At 40.4% G+C, this 15,521-nt stretch overlaps 2 protein-coding genes across 5 annotated transcripts; one reads left to right on the forward strand and one right to left on the reverse strand.

Moving 5' to 3' along the window:
• Window positions 1-8: 8 nt before the first annotated feature.
• On the reverse strand, window positions 9-10,286 carry JKAMP (JNK1/MAPK8 associated membrane protein). Of its 2 annotated transcripts, none has more exons than XM_061559241.1 (8): window positions 10,251-10,286; window positions 9,959-10,113; window positions 4,652-4,734; window positions 3,450-3,604; window positions 2,606-2,806; window positions 1,952-2,133; window positions 1,425-1,501; window positions 9-1,007 (listed from the first exon to the last, which is right to left on the reverse strand). In XM_061559241.1, the coding sequence occupies exons 2-8, from the start codon at window positions 9,960-9,962 to the stop codon at window positions 792-794; spliced, it is 918 nt and encodes a 305-aa protein (XP_061415225.1). In that variant the 5' UTR covers window positions 9,963-10,113; window positions 10,251-10,286; the 3' UTR covers window positions 9-791. The 2 variants fall into 2 exon arrangements, with proteins under 2 accessions (XP_061415225.1, XP_061415227.1); XM_061559243.1 differs by having other exon boundaries at window positions 10,255-10,280.
• Window positions 10,287-12,075: 1,789 nt separating this feature from the next.
• On the forward strand, window positions 12,076-15,160 carry BLOC1S3 (biogenesis of lysosomal organelles complex 1 subunit 3). Of its 3 annotated transcripts, none has more exons than XM_061559246.1 (2): window positions 12,076-12,344; window positions 13,587-15,160. In XM_061559246.1, the coding sequence occupies exon 2, from the start codon at window positions 13,614-13,616 to the stop codon at window positions 14,223-14,225; it is 612 nt and encodes a 203-aa protein (XP_061415230.1). In that variant the 5' UTR covers window positions 12,076-12,344; window positions 13,587-13,613; the 3' UTR covers window positions 14,226-15,160. The 3 variants fall into 3 exon arrangements, with proteins under 3 accessions (XP_061415230.1, XP_061415229.1, XP_061415228.1); XM_061559245.1 differs by having other exon boundaries at window positions 13,603-15,160; XM_061559244.1 differs by having other exon boundaries at window positions 12,077-12,344; window positions 13,610-15,160.
• The last annotated feature ends 361 nt before the right edge of the window (window positions 15,161-15,521 follow it).

The following is a 15,521-nucleotide window of genomic DNA, read 5'->3' on the forward strand; positions in this document are numbered from 1 at the left end:
GGTAAAGACTTGTTCTTGTTCATTTTATTTTACATCATGACATATTGTACACCTCTACAATATTACAAGCAACAATAAATATAATTACACCAAAAAAGCATACATAACTTATTCCATTGAGTTCAGGTTTTGCAAGCAAATCATATTTCAACATTGATTCAAGAAATTATAGCATCTCCATTTTAACATAAATCACACATTCTCTCTTTATGAAGGATGTACACAAAGGGGTTTATACACAGTTTTTTGTCAGACTATGCTGCTCACCTTGGTCATTCTGAGAAATGCTCATGCAGGACACAAGAAGAATCAATGCAGACTGAGCCTGGCATACCAACAATCTTTATCACCTTTCGGTCTCGTCATTTAAACGAATTTAAACACCCATATTTGCCAAATGTGCTGGCCCAGATTTTTCAATATACACGTTCATTGTGCTGTCCAATGCATAACCATTCCCCCTTCTGTTAACACTGAATCTCCTAGCTGCCTCTGACAACCAAGGCCAGCATGCAATATGGCTAATAAAGATAGTGTTCAAGCTATTCGCTGCTCCACTACCTACTTATCTTGCTACCTGGTGTGATAACTGCACGGCAAAACATATACTAGCAGTGATATTTTCTCTCACCATTACAATTCTCAGTAAAATAGATGAAGAAAACAATTTAACTTCTAAAAATGTAAAAAATAAACCAATGTGAGTGCTGTCAGCAGCACAATATTTTGTACAACCTCTCGTGTAAGATTGGCGGCATCTGCACATGCATTACCAGAGTGCATGTACAACCTCAACCCGCATTGAGCTCCGAGTGGATCCGCTCTGGGTCAGTGAACTTAGCGGTGAGCAGGTAAAAGAGAGCTGGTCCTGGCACAAGTGCCAGCATGGGTAGATCACTCTTCAGGCTTTCCAGGCGGGTGATCGAGATGATGCCATAAGTGTGCACCACCCAGTGGCTCAGCAACACTATCAGGTTTCGCTTGTTGGAGAACAACGTTTGAATGTTCTATGAAAGGGAAGGGAGGTAAACAAAACAAAAACACACTTTTTTATAACATTGCCAAGTTGTGACCTAATCTGTGTGCAAATACTTTATCGGATATCATAACTGTTGACTGTATAAGTCCCGTAGCTGCTGCTATATGTTAACACAAAATGTTGGGAGGCTCCCATGTTAAATTACTGCAAGATGGTGTACTTGATTACATAAGCACAGCTTATTCGCACAGGCACACATAGTGCCCTCTGCTGGATTGTATTTTCCAAATTTCTCCATTTTCAGACTAATTAAATTCCAATGAACACAGTAACATTTTACCATAAAAAAACTACCAAATAAAAGTAACGCATTTAATTGCACAACACAATTTTACATATTGACTGCTCTTCCACTAATTGCGGTGATAAATAAAAATACACTTACCACGATTTTCATTAATGCAAAGTATACAGCACACGTCACAATTGAAAACACCAGTAGAATGAATGGGAAGGCAAAATCTGTAATTGAAGACAAAGGCATTACATTGTTATTTTAAAATAATCTATTTATCGTGTGACCATGCTTAATTTGAACTTGTAAATAACATCACAAAACCATGAGAATAAAATATTAAATACATTCACCATTAACACCCACAATGGAAAACTATGCAATAGACTAAAGCCCCAAACGTAAAGAAGTTTAAAAGGGCCACTACCTGAAATGTTAGCGCATTATATACTATAAATTAACCTATAATATGTGTCTGCAGCGGTGTTAACACAAATATGGTGCATATTTTGTATTTGTTCTTGGGTACTATTGCTAATTTAATTCATAATAATTGAAGAAGAAGATACAATCTGGACAAACTGTAACACTTTTAATGTAATGTGAAAACAAGTGAAGATCAGTAAAGTCAAGGCGTTTATGTGCTCTGTACAAAGGGGACAGGACTGGGCCCTCACAGAGCAAGCCGGCAGACACAGCCTGCACGAGAGTGAGGATGGGGAGAAAGTAGAGCGCGGCATAGATGCTTTGGAAGCGATCCGCCTTGCCCAGGCTGCCGGCAAGGCGCTTCACCAGGAACGGCCGCACCACCATCATGAGCACCAGGCAGAATGCGTAGTAAATGAACACGATTGTGTACCTGTGCGCACAGCAGAGACAGTTATTGACAGGCCCTGCATAACAAGCAAACAACTCACAAAACTAAACAGAATTAATAGCTAAGTAGATGAGATATATGCATCCCATAATAATTGTTTTTTTTTTTACATCACAGCCTGGTTTACATGCAGGCTATTCCGTTGACCAAGCATGCAAACCTATCCAGAGCAATGCACACTATATCAAAAAGAACAAATGCTAGCACACAATCTAGTTTAACGCTGACGTTTCATGTTCTGATAATGGTATCCGTAAGCCCATGGCAAAATGCAACCTTTTGAAATGAAAATGTCTTTCGTATACCAGAATAACCGATTACATCAACAAAAGGAAAATGTAATCCCTGGCTGCGCACATTTTTGAAGCAGCATAACAGCACGACTCGTGCAGTCATCCCGGAGAAGGATAATTGTGCGCAGCGGTGTCATCTGGTGATGAGACCGCTTACTCACAGGGGAAACACTGCCTCCTGCGTGCAGTGGATGGTGTGGATGTAGTCGGGGCTGGGGTTGAACAGCATGGTGTACCAGTCGGAGAGCATGTGCGAGCGGCATGAGCGCACGTGAAAAGAGCCCAACGGGTCACTGAGCAGCACCGTCACCACGGCAGCCGCGCTGCACTCCAACACTGCGGAAAAGTGCAGCAGCAGCGCACTGCACGCAGCGAGAGGGTCACTTGCTGACAAATGGGCATCGCTGGAAAGATAATGGGTGTTCTCTTCACTGCACAGACGAGTGTTTGGAACAGCATGAACACTTCAGGATAATTTTAGCCAAAAAAAAAATTTCATTCGTTTTTAATACGAATAGAAATGCAGCTTTGTGATAAAGGGACTTACATGAAAATAGTTTATTGGATCAAAGAGTTAAAATTTAGGAATTTAAATAATTCCAACTTAATTTTATTATCACTTTCAACAGTTAAAAGGAAAACAAGAAGAGAATATAATACAAGCCTTTTGTTACTTAACTGTTATTCCATGAATATGCAGCCATAACCGTTGGACATTAACATATGGCTGGGCATGAATGTATAATTGTACCTATTTAATCATAACTTCGGTACATATAAATGGTAATCTTGCAAACATTACAAAACATAAAAAAATGTTTATAAACAATAAAAGAGGGCTCATCAGAAAGCCCACATACATCTATAAGCAGCAAATCATGAATAATCACGTGTGACACATTCGACAACATATTAGCCAGCTTGGGATTTGGACACTCGTGATCTTATGATAAAAAAACATCAGCAGCTGCTTTGTGACAGCAACCATATGGGCACCGTGCACACCTCTTCCTCCGCGAGTACCACTCGATGAAGAACCAGTGCAGGATGAGGGGAAGCATGGCCATAAAGCCGAGGTACAGCCAGTCATAAAGGTTTGGAGATTCCTCGCAGCGTTGACAAAACTTGTCCTTGTCCGGCCTCTCGCCCCGAGGGCACGCCTAGATCAAAACAGCCGTGCAATCACTCTCATGAAGTGCAAATCAAAACACCACGATAAAAAAAAAATTCTTAAAATGCAATTCTTAATTGTGTGCCATAAGTATACAGCAATTCCTCACCAACCACATGGATTAGGTTTCTGGAAAATACCGTGGTAGACAAATCATAGCTTAACTTGCTTGTTTATTAACTAAACACAGTACATTACACAATAACATAATAAAACATAAATAAACATTACATTACCTTTAATATTAACGATGATGATGACGATGATGACAGTGAGATGATGGGGCAAGGGGTAGTTAGAAGGGGTTCAGCCCACCCTCCTCACCCCACCCTCCCTCTCTACTTCTGGGGCATCAATGACAGATGAGTGGCCAGGCGTACATATACGTTATCAGAACGGATTCTGAAGAAAAACTTAAATAAAATAACTTTATCGGTACGTCTTCCAACCTGAAGATGTGCCGATAAAATTATTTTATTAGAGGCTCCTACAAGGCCATGCAGGAGGGCGTGTGGCACAGTTTGGTGCCAGCTATCAGAGTGTGGTCATGTTGCTACAGTTCTCTGCGGTGAGTACAGTACAATGTATTTTAAAATAACGGCGCTCTGCCTCTAAATAAAATTTACGTGACCTGCTTGAGCGTTCCAAGATTCAACGGTGAGCAGGACCCACGCTGCAATTTGCCGATATCTCGGAATGGGAAAGGTAAACGTGAATGTGGTTGCGGTGCGACGCTGTCTATGCACTGCGAGAATTACAGCACACACAACAAAAGAGACGAACAGCCGTGGCACTGAAGACAACTGCAGCCGATCAACACGTAAAGGCGTGTTGCGGACCCGTGCTTACCAGCGGATACTCAAATTTCCAGACCGCGGTTGGTAAATTGGTTTACAAATAATAAACCGTGTATACATGAAACCGCGTTTGTCAAAGTATTCCTGTATTACAAAATGAAAGCAAAGTTTAATGTAGAGATGTGCAGATTAACATGTGCATTTATCTTTACAATAATAACAGAGAGACGAATACTCACGCCACATTCACTGTATGTATCATTTCCGCCGAGCTGGCGTCGCCCGCAGTAGATGCCAGGGCACAACTGCTGCATGTCCACAGCTGGAAGGGAATAAGTGCATTATAATCATATGTATATCTATAATGACATTTTAAATGTTTGTCCTGGTTACAAGTGTTTTAATCCATTTTGAATAGCTAATTGATAAATTAATTTTGAGCCAATATGTAATTAGTGTCATCATGAAATTGTGACTTGTATGCTCAAATCAGGGTCTTAAAACGAAAATCCTGAATCATTTCTTCAGCATATTTTTATTTATTTATGGTGCTATGTAAATTGTTGTTGTATTCCTCTCTGACCATTTGATATAAACCAGCCAACAGCCAAGCAAAGTAATCCAATACTTAGCTTTCATCCTTTGCTAGCAATTTGGGGACATGCATGCAAATATTCATTTTAAAAAGAAACACAGGACAGTTGTGGCACCTAGAGTATGTAAGCCACAGGACTTAACTGACCAACTTTCACTAAAATGTTTGTCATTTTGTCCATGACTGCCCAAGCATCCTATAAAGTATAACCTGCACTATAATTTCTGCTAACAAGGATAAAGGTACTGGCATTTATTCAGCAAAAAACCGACACAGAAACAAACAGCCTCCAATGGCCTGAGGTTTAAAAACCAATCCGCTTTGATCATTGTAGCGTGATGACATGAAAGTCAAAAGTACACAAAACCCTTAAATCCCCGTGGGGTATTTTAAAAAACATATCAGTGGGAGGTTTGGAAATTATTTCTGTGACCGTGCCCTGACTTCGCTAATGTTCTACCATGGCATGACTTAAGTTGGCTCATTAAGCCTCTGATTAAATAATTGCCTCCATGACATCTGCTGAGTGGAATTTATGGACAATGGCTTGCAAACCTCTTCACCGTCATACACAGGGCAGATACAATCCCAAGAGAATTCAAGCGAGCTAAAGTCATCGCCATTCTGAAACCAAGAAATCCCTCCAGCTACAAGCCAATATCCCTTTTCCCTCCACGCTGATGGAACGTGCCATTCTTGCCAGACTTTCTCCCACTATCGATTCCCAACTGCCTCCCGAATAAGCAGGATTTCGAACTGGCTTTAGCTGCTGCAAACAGATAGTTGCCTTCATCATCCTCATAGAAGCTGGTTTCCAGCATCATCAGATAACTGGTACAGCAATGAGTGACCTCTCTTCTGCCTATAAACTGCTTGACGTCATGGCCTACTGCTGAAATTGGCCAAAATTATCAAACGTTGTACTATCGCACGATGCTCAGCAACCGTACTTTCAGGGTACACCTCTCTGGTAAACACATACACAAGAGAATAATGAACAATGGCGTCCCTCAAGGCTCATTAAGAGCACCGCCACTATTTAACATATATCAGAATCTTGATTAGGACTGGTGGACTCTGATGAGCTATGAAGCTCTTCACTGATGTCCAGTAAATATATGTGGCCTGCCATAGGCATCATCTAACAAGTTCATATCTGTAGATAACATAGTCCTTGCTGTACAGGGTATAAAGCTCGAGAACATTGCCAATACAGCTGATCTAACGTTTTGGAGACATTTCCATCACTGGAGACTGACCAAATCTTTCCAAAGCCACCCACAAATGCTTTCCAGCTGAACAATCATGCAGCAGATGTCACCCTTGATGTGTCCTTCTGTGATCCTACTCCTAGATAGATATCTAGGGGTTAGCATGGATAGAAGCCTGACCTTCAAGCCCCACATTAAACAGATCTGTGAGAAGACCAAAAGAAGAATCACACTGCTACAGAAACTTGCCTAAACGACCGGAGGCGCTTCAGCCGATGTGCTGCAAACTTCTGACCAATCACTACTTAGTGGCAGGCTATTGTGCTCCAGCCTGGTCCGGGAGCTCACACATAAAACTGCTCGATGCATTATGGAATGCGCATCATTACCAACACTGAAATAGACACTTAATTCCCTGGATCCCTGTTCTCGCGAATATTCTGCCAATAAATATCCACAGACATGCTAGCTGAAAAGGAGTTCATACCTTTTTTTCACAACGACAACCTACCTATCATCCAAGACCTTAACAATGTACCTCAAGTCCTGATACCCCTTCTGGGATGACACCATCACCATCCTAATATCTCACCCAGATACAAAAGAATGCTGACAAACAGAATTATAAGAACACGGACATCCAGAATTTGAGATGGAAAAAGAGGCCACAATTTAACTGTGGTCATGCAATCCAAACTATGGACTATATATTAAACCACTGTCATATCCGCTAATTCAATGGAGGAACAGCAAAACAACAAGCCCTCTCCTGAAGCTCCCTCGTGGAGAGCAGACCTGACATTGGCATTTAGCTCCTGAATATATTGCTGCCATACGCTAGAATAGAATAGTGGAATATAAATCCATGCAGTTTGTTATTTGGAGGGACATGGTAATATTACCATTAATACCACGCAGTAATAACATACTTATCCAACAATAATCCATGCATATACCAATACACCATTAGGCAGTAAACTCATCACACAGCAATACTTCAATTACAGTGATCCACAGATACACACTAATGCTTTACATTATTACATGCTATGTGTAATATTAAGGAGATTGTAGCATAACATTTACCAAAAAATTTACTCAGGGCACATGGAAACCAATAACTGATATTGGTTTGCAATATCCCAGAAGTTTATTTACATTTTCAATACAATGAAAATCCCTGCATGGGTTAATAGGGCACTGCATTTAATATAATAACACAGGCAAAACGCATCTATTCTCATATCAACTACACTATTCACAAAATCATCTCATGTATTAAATGCACCTTTTCCCACGTTACAGTTGCACAATTTTGTGTCGAAAGAATAAGGAAGTCACATGTCCCTTGTCCATGGGAATTGTACTTTTATGTAGTACAAATGCAAATTGTTAGTGGTGTTCGAATGTTAACAATTACTGTAGTAGCTTATGAGTCTGTCTGCGTAAGTACATGCAAATACATTTAGCACTGTTACAAAAAACAGTGCTAAATAGTTGATCATACAATCAACTATTTTTTAAAGTTAATCTGAGTATCTTATCCCTTATTCACAAAGGCGCCCTGGGCATTAGTGGCAAAATATGAGCGTTACCTGTAAATACTGTAATATTTACTGTATGATACTGCCTGATAATAGAATACAGCAAATGAATAAGATGTTGGCAAGTGTTTTTCTTACCGAGAGATAATGTATTGCATATGTAATGTTATAGGTGCCCTCCCAAAACATTGGTCTATTAAAAATTGTATTGTACAGTTGCATTAAACAATTAGGCTCAGTGACATATTAGAGTATATAAAATCAAAATCAATCCTCACCATCAAATAAAAATGGGTAATTTGAACAAAAAAACACAGAGTTGAATAATACCTCTGAAGAGACAGCTGTCATTTTCACTCTTTTTATAATCCTGTACTCAGTGCTTTCTGCTTATTTATGTAATAACATGCCAAGATAATAAGTAATGTGAAGGGTTTTTTATATTCTCTAAGATTTAAAGAATATTCTGGCAACAGAATTATATTAATCAGAGCACAAATTGAAAAGTTAGAGCAATTTTAAATTAACCGTTTCAGCCTTCTGTATTCAAACACTGCAACCTCTTAGGGGTGATTGTGATGTCTTCCGAACTTTGGTGGTAACAGTCTGCAGCCACTAACAGAGTTATTGTTGGGGTGGAGAGGAGCCCTGCCAGCAGCCATCCAGGAAACCCGAGGCATAGATGATAACATTCAGGGAAATCTGGTTATTTTATTTACACTCTAAACGACCAAATAATTTCATAAAGACAATTTATCAATTTTCTCCGCATGTCTGTATTTGATGCATTTATTTTGAAAAATGTGAGGTGGTGTATGGGGATACCATCGTAAGATACAATCTTTTCAGAAATTCATTCAGTGACCCACTTTCTGCAGAAAAGCTGGACTTTTTGTCAAAGGTCTAAGATTTTTTTTATTCATGATCTACTATGCTATATCCACTGCCGGATAAAGGCCTCAACAAGTCACCATCATCCTTCATGGTTCCACGATGCAACAATTCACCCAGCACCTACACATGAGCTGATTTTATGCTCAATCTCTTCTCGTGTGCTCTCACTCCTTTGACCACTGGTTCGTTATCCTTGCCCACTGGCTATATACAGTGGTGACGTCTCCTGCCTAAGCGCCAGTTTATTCCTTTAACCTGCATCGTTCTCTAATCCGTGGTATTCTTTCTTTCTCAGTGTAATCATAAGCATGCATCTCTCCACGCTCCTCTGTGTACGTTTGAGATTGTTTTCCATCCTCTTTATCGATAACCATGTTTCTGCTCCATTTCATACAGGAAATAAACACGGATTAAAATGTTTCCCCTTCAGACACATTGGGATGTTGCTTTTCATTACCAAGTCCAGATTTCCAAAAACATTAAAATTAACCCACATTATATTGATCTCAGTTCTAGTTCAATAACTGCCATTGGTTCACATTATGTTGCTGTTTTCCAGCCATGTTCCCTTCACAATGTTTCTACTTATTTAGCAAACTTGTTGTACGTGAATTTTGTTTTCCCAATATTTACTTTCAGCCCAACATTGCAGCCTTCTCCATGAAGATGTTCTACTCTTGTCTGTGATTCATTCCCATTTGACGTTATAATGACTATACAACTAGAAAATCTGAGATGATTAATAAGTTCTCTATTTGTTTGCCTTTGTTCCTCCAATCAATTTTTTGCAAAACATCACCCCATGTTCCTGTGAATAACATTGGCGGCGAAACCGTGTCTCTTATTTAGCTGGCCTGCCGCTCCTGACACAATTATACGACTCAGCCACTTAAATGTAAAATTATAGTTGTTGCTCCACGTTAGCCATACGAAGAGCGTCTTCAAAGTCTGGGCATTATGGTATTTGATCTAAACGGTCAGTGGTAGAACACGTCCACATTGCTTACGTAGTTTGTGTGGCTTATATACATCGTCCATTATTCAGCTCTCTGTGATAGTGAACAATGTATATAATAGTACTGTATAAACATGCATTTGCTAGTGATCAAACAAATCTGTTTAGCACGTAGGCTTTCGCGACCGACCTAACCCAAAAAGCTCTATTATAGATTTTTAAAATGTTGGCATCTTATAACTTTTAGGTTGACGTTCTAATAAAAACACAAAGGACAAGTATTCAGCATTACAAACCAACAAAGAATACCAAGGTAGAAATACATATAAACAATCGACAACACGTACGCATGGTGTAAGGAGACCGAGATGTGGTGGGAGAGGTGGTCGCTCCTCGCCGCCTCTGGCCGGGTTTGAGGCTTCGTTGCCGGCTGCCGATCCAGTCGAGGTCGGTCACGCACTTGCGAACTAGGCCTTACCGGCCTTAAGTCCTCAAAAACGCACTAAACACGAACAAAAACAGCCCAGTTAAGCCGTGCAGCCATCGCAAGAGTTACTAGTAAATGTTTAAAATCACAAGTGTAAGTTTATATTGACGGCGCTTTAGTTAGGGGGGTGAACGCGTGAGACGGAGACGCACCAACCCGGACGTGACCGGGTCCCCCCCACGCGATGCCAGACCAGAGGTTTAATTACTCCGTATTCTTTTAAGTTTCGTTTTTAAGATTTTTTATTTTGTTGACAATATAACTTATAACACAGGTGAGATGTTATACGAGGTGACGTTAAGGTTTCAGGTTTAACACGCAGGCTTTCGCGACCAATGTTATTCCATAAGATTTTTTTTTACGGGTGAGATCGTGTAAACATGTTTCGTTTATTTAAAGTCACGTAGAAGGGAAATAATGATAAAATAAAACAAATATCAAACAATAAAAATTCTCACGACGTTCCACAGCGAGAACAGCTGTGGATTTCACACCTGATGACGATTGCTTGTGTTGCAGTCGAAACGTCGTGAGAATTGTATTGTTTGATATTTTTTATTATTTTATTGTTTCCCTTCTACGTGACTTTACCGAAAGAACCAAGAACAGGTGTTAAGATGTTAAAACACCTAACATAAACATTGTGAAAGCAATAATGTCTGCGTTAACCACACGTACTTACACCATTGGAACCTCCTTTGCCAGTAGCACAATGATACTTGGTTTTTTACCCTTTTATCTGGCAACAAAACTGACACCTTTTTTTTACAAAGAGTCATGTTTGCATTGACCACAATACCTGCAGTCGGAATGCAAACAAAAACACAACTCTGATAATGTATGCACTGTCCTTGAAATTGTGCCTTTTGGTGTCATCTGGTCCAACACCATGTGAGACTAGGCTCTAAAGAAAGCTGTCTCTGGTGTGGACCAATCAGTTTCAAAGACAATGCACAAATTATCAGTGTTATATTCTTAGGTTTTTTCGGTAAAGTCACGTAGGTAAAAACATGAAAAAGTAAAATAAAATAAAAGTAAAATAAAATAAAAATTATTTTATTTTACTTTTGCATGTTTTTACCTACGTGACTTAACCGAAAAAACCTAAGAATATGAATCATTGCAGTCACGAAAGCTTCAAATCTAGAATTATCAGAGTATTGTTTTTTGTATGCATTTGACTGCAAGTATTGTGGTTAATGTAAGCATAATTCCTTGCAAAAGGTATCAGTTTTGTTGCAAGAAAAAAGGGGGAAAACCCTATTAGTTAACAAACCTATTCTTATTCTTAGGTTTTTTCGGTAAAGTCACGTAGGTAAAAAAATATAATTAATAAAAGTAAAATAAAATAAAACCTATTCTTACATTTTGATACTGGCCAGGGAGGTCCCACGATGCAGAAACAAGTTCGCTCGGCTAAACAACCCGAACTTTGATTCCATTATGTAACACAATTTTTGCTAATGGTTAGTGTTATTTTCTAATTGCTTATACCTCAAAAGTACATACAATAGCTGTTATTCATCCCAAACAAATTTTGCTTTTGTGACCAGAACTTGCACACGTTTTCGCATTGAAAATAGGTACATTTCAAAATATCACTATCCTGGTCACAAAAGCAAAGTTTGTGGGGAATAATAACCATTTTCTGTACTTTTGAGGCATAACCAATTAGAAAATAACACTTACTACCCAGGAACAAACAATAATTGTTACACAGTGACTATTACATCCCGAAGCGTTGTGCATAATAAGCGTACGTGTCTGTAGACGGACCGCAAGTTAAACTCTCCCACGGTCCCATATCTCTTAGCGGTAAAAACAACAACAACAAGCTTCGCGGTGCTGTCCGCAACCGATACAAAAACAAAGTTTTTATTTAAAAAACAAAGTTTTTATTTTAAAAACGCGTTTGTAAAACGGATGCCTCGGAGGCGGAAAAGGAAAAAGCCGCCGCCCGCTCCCTCACGGGATCCCGTAGCAGCTGACGCCATTCACGTGACCGGCCCCTTCCCGCGGTGCGAGCAAGTGACGGTCGCGAGCGATACAATCACAACAACAACAACAATCACCAGCGGCAATTATAACAACTATGCTTGCCTCTGGTCATTCATGGTGACAATTATAACGATGACGGCTAGACCGTGTCGATCTGCTGCTTGCGAGTTTTAAGCCAGGCAACTTTCAGGCGTGGCGGCCACGGAGTGAGTGGAACGCGGCGACTTTGTGGACCTGAATTCAACCAGGTGAGATCACACTGAGATGTGACCGGTTGACGGGCTTAATGATAATTCAACCAGGTGAGATCACACTGAGATGTGACCGGTTGACGGGCTTAATGATAATTCAACCAGGTGAGATCACACTGAGATGTGACCGGTTGACGGGCTTAATGATAATTCAACCAGGTGAGATCACACTGAGATGTGACCGGTTGACGGGCTTAATGATAATTCAACCAGGTGAGATCACACTGAGATGTGACCGGTTGACGGGCTTAATGATAATTCAACCAGGTGAGATCACACTGAGATGTGACCGGTTGACAGGTTATATGATTATTCAACCAGGTGAGGGGCTATATGATTATTCAAACAGGTGAGATCCCTTTGAGATGTGACCGGTGAGGGGCTTATATGATTATTCAACCAGGTGAGGGGCTATATGATTATTCAAACAGGTGAGGTCCCTTTGAGATGTGACCGGTGAGGGGCTTATATGATTATTCAACCAGGTGATGGCCCACTGAGATGACTGGTTGACAGGTTATATAATTAATTATTCAACCAGGTGAGGTCCCTCTGACCGGTTGACGGGCTATATAATAATTGAACCAGGCGAGGTCCCACAGATGTCACCGGTTGACAGGTTATATGATTATTCAAGCAGGGGAGGTCCCTCTGACCTGTTGATGGGCTATGATTATTTAACCAGGTGAGGCCCCACTGAGATGTGACCAGATAACGGGCTATTTGATTATGCAGCCAGATAAGTTCCTTCTAAGACGTTACCAGATGAGGTCCATCTGATTAATCATTCAACCATATTAAGATTATTATGGCAATACTTTATTGTATAAGGAGAGGTTTCTCATTCAATGTCCCATTGATTATAAACATTTTTGGGAGAATGAGTGCCTGAGCAATGCCCATTTTCGTGCATTTGCTACGCTTGAAAATACTAAAATATACCTTATGCTTAGTGCTCAATGGGTAGATGTACTTTTGCAATTTTAAAAGTTCTGCTCTACCATGACTAAGTTCTGTGTGTAGAGCCTCTCACGTGTGACCAAATTTCATACACTTTATAAAACAAATTTGAGTAAGTGGTGTGTAAATGATTCATATTTCTTAATCTATTGTATGTTATAATCATATGGTGGCAGTTGTTAATACTCTTTGATTGAACCATGGCTGTGAATATATTTTTTTAGTACAGTAAACGAGTGCTTATTTCATGGCAGCTAAATTATCATTCTGTAATAAAAGTGTTGTTGTTCATGAGGGCACAGGGCCATGGCATCCAGCAAGTACCAAACGGTTGTGGAGGGGGAGGCCTCGGAGACCGACTCAGATGAGGAGGTGTGTACCACTTCAGTATCAGCAGAACCCAGCGCATGCGTGCTGGTCACAGGAGAGGCTTCCGAAACGGACGAGGATGAAGGGGAGGAAGCAGAAGAAGAGGTGAAAGCTGCCCATAACAACGGTCTGATACAACACGAGGACCTGACCTCGCTGACAGGGCAAGGTGCCATCTCATCGTTGACTGTGGAGAGGAGACCCGGGAGGGTGGAGATCTGCGGCGAGACAGAAGTGCCCGCGCAAATCTCCCGGCCACCGGGGACGAGGAGTTACAACACGCTGCTGCAACTGAAGCTCCGAGAAAGCAATGCGCGTCTGCGGGGTGACGTGGCCGAGATGGTGCGCAAGGCATACACCACGGCCGCCAGGGACGTGCGCAACACCACGCAGCGGCTGGGCGACTCACAGGTGGTCATCATAGAGGCGTCAAACAGCCTGCACCAAGCCCTGGACAACCTACACAGCATCCGCGACAAGATGGACATCATCACCAGCTGCAATTTGCTGCCAGAAATCCACCTGCCTGCCGAGTACAAGCCTTCCTGATGCCTCTCACTGAAGGGTTATCTTATACACCTGAATAAATACAAATATACAAATCCCAGGAACACGTTTGTTGAATTCATATAACATGTTTTTCAATGTATTTGTTGATTTGTCTTGGTCCATGTAATGTATAAATAAATAGTTTTGCAGAATTAATGTATCATTATGCAATGCATAACTATACTGTTTATGCAATGCATACTGTTATTGCATTGCATAAACAGTATGTTTTGTAATCGGTGGCACAGTGGTTATGACCAAGACTAACGTAAATCGTGAATGATATGTGAACCTATCATAGTCAACCCTGGCTGACCAAGAGCCCCCATGAGCAACAGGGGAGGCCTTCCGGAATTGTTTGGCAAGGGCTAAAATCATGATGGTAGAATCCAAAATATTTAAGCAATGAACAATAATTTTTATTTGATCCTTAATTATGTGTCAGTGCAAGACAAATGGCTTGAATTACTTAAACAAATTATTTGGTGTGTTTTCTTCCGTTTTTTGAAGCAGCAGCAATTTGTAAAAGAGGTGTATCTCAATTTTCACTTGATTGTTGCCAGATGTGAAATCCTCAAAATGCTGGGTACTATACTGCATTTGATCAATTCTAAAATGCCTTATAGGTCACTTAAATGTTTAAAGGTTATGCTTTACAACAATGTGTACCTCTAGACATTTATTTTTATCCCCCCTCCACCGAGTGTATTGTTATTCTGCCTGTGTAATTTCTATTGAGATATGTGCACCTACAATGTGAATGGGTCGTGCACCTCATCACCTAATGTAGGTGTTATATGATATGTCCTGAACTGTAATGTATCTCCTAAACCATATGCGAGTTCTGTCGAGTTATCACGTGTACGTTTGAATATGCAGTTTTGGAGATATGGACGGTGAAATAAATATTGCACTGCATGGCCTTGTTCAATGAATGCGGTTTTATCCAAGACAGTAAAGTACATTATTGTGGACCGAATAATAAAATTAGTCTGAGTTTCCTTGGGATGGAAATCTGGTGTCGGATGTGCAGGCAGTCCCTGAGATACGAACGTTCTAACTACGAACGAACCGCCATAAGATTATTTTCAACCATCCGACTTGCAAATGTTCGGTCATATCAACGAACCACATAACTATTTTGTTCATCGGAGTGATCCTCCACAAAGTGTAATGAGTCCCAGCATCCCGTGTGAAACACCCCTTCCGACAAGTAAGCCAGTATCAGGACTCAAGTGAAAATAAAAATGTATTCCTTTTATGTTCTATTTACGATACAGTATTAAAGTATTACAT

The sequence above is a fragment of the Lethenteron reissneri genome, chromosome 25 (genome assembly GCF_015708825.2).
Source record: "Lethenteron reissneri isolate LAM-NWPU_2019-01 chromosome 25, ASM1570882v1, whole genome shotgun sequence".
Taxonomy (NCBI): domain Eukaryota; kingdom Metazoa; phylum Chordata; class Hyperoartia; order Petromyzontiformes; family Petromyzontidae; genus Lethenteron; species Lethenteron reissneri.

Bases quoted from the DNA above. Each gene is read 5' to 3' on its own strand.
- JKAMP (XM_061559241.1), bottom strand. The intron at 2,134-2,605 runs GTGAGTAAGCGG...CTGTGCGCACAG, and splicing joins CAGGAGGCAGTGTTTCCCCT to GTACACAATCGTGTTCATTT. The intron at 1,502-1,951 runs GTGAGGGCCCAG...CTTCAATTACAG, and splicing joins TGTGTCTGCCGGCTTGCTCT to ATTTTGCCTTCCCATTCATT.
- BLOC1S3 (XM_061559246.1), top strand. From the start codon at position 13,614: ATGGCATCCAGCAAGTACCAAACGGTTGTGGAGGGGGAGGCCTCGGAG.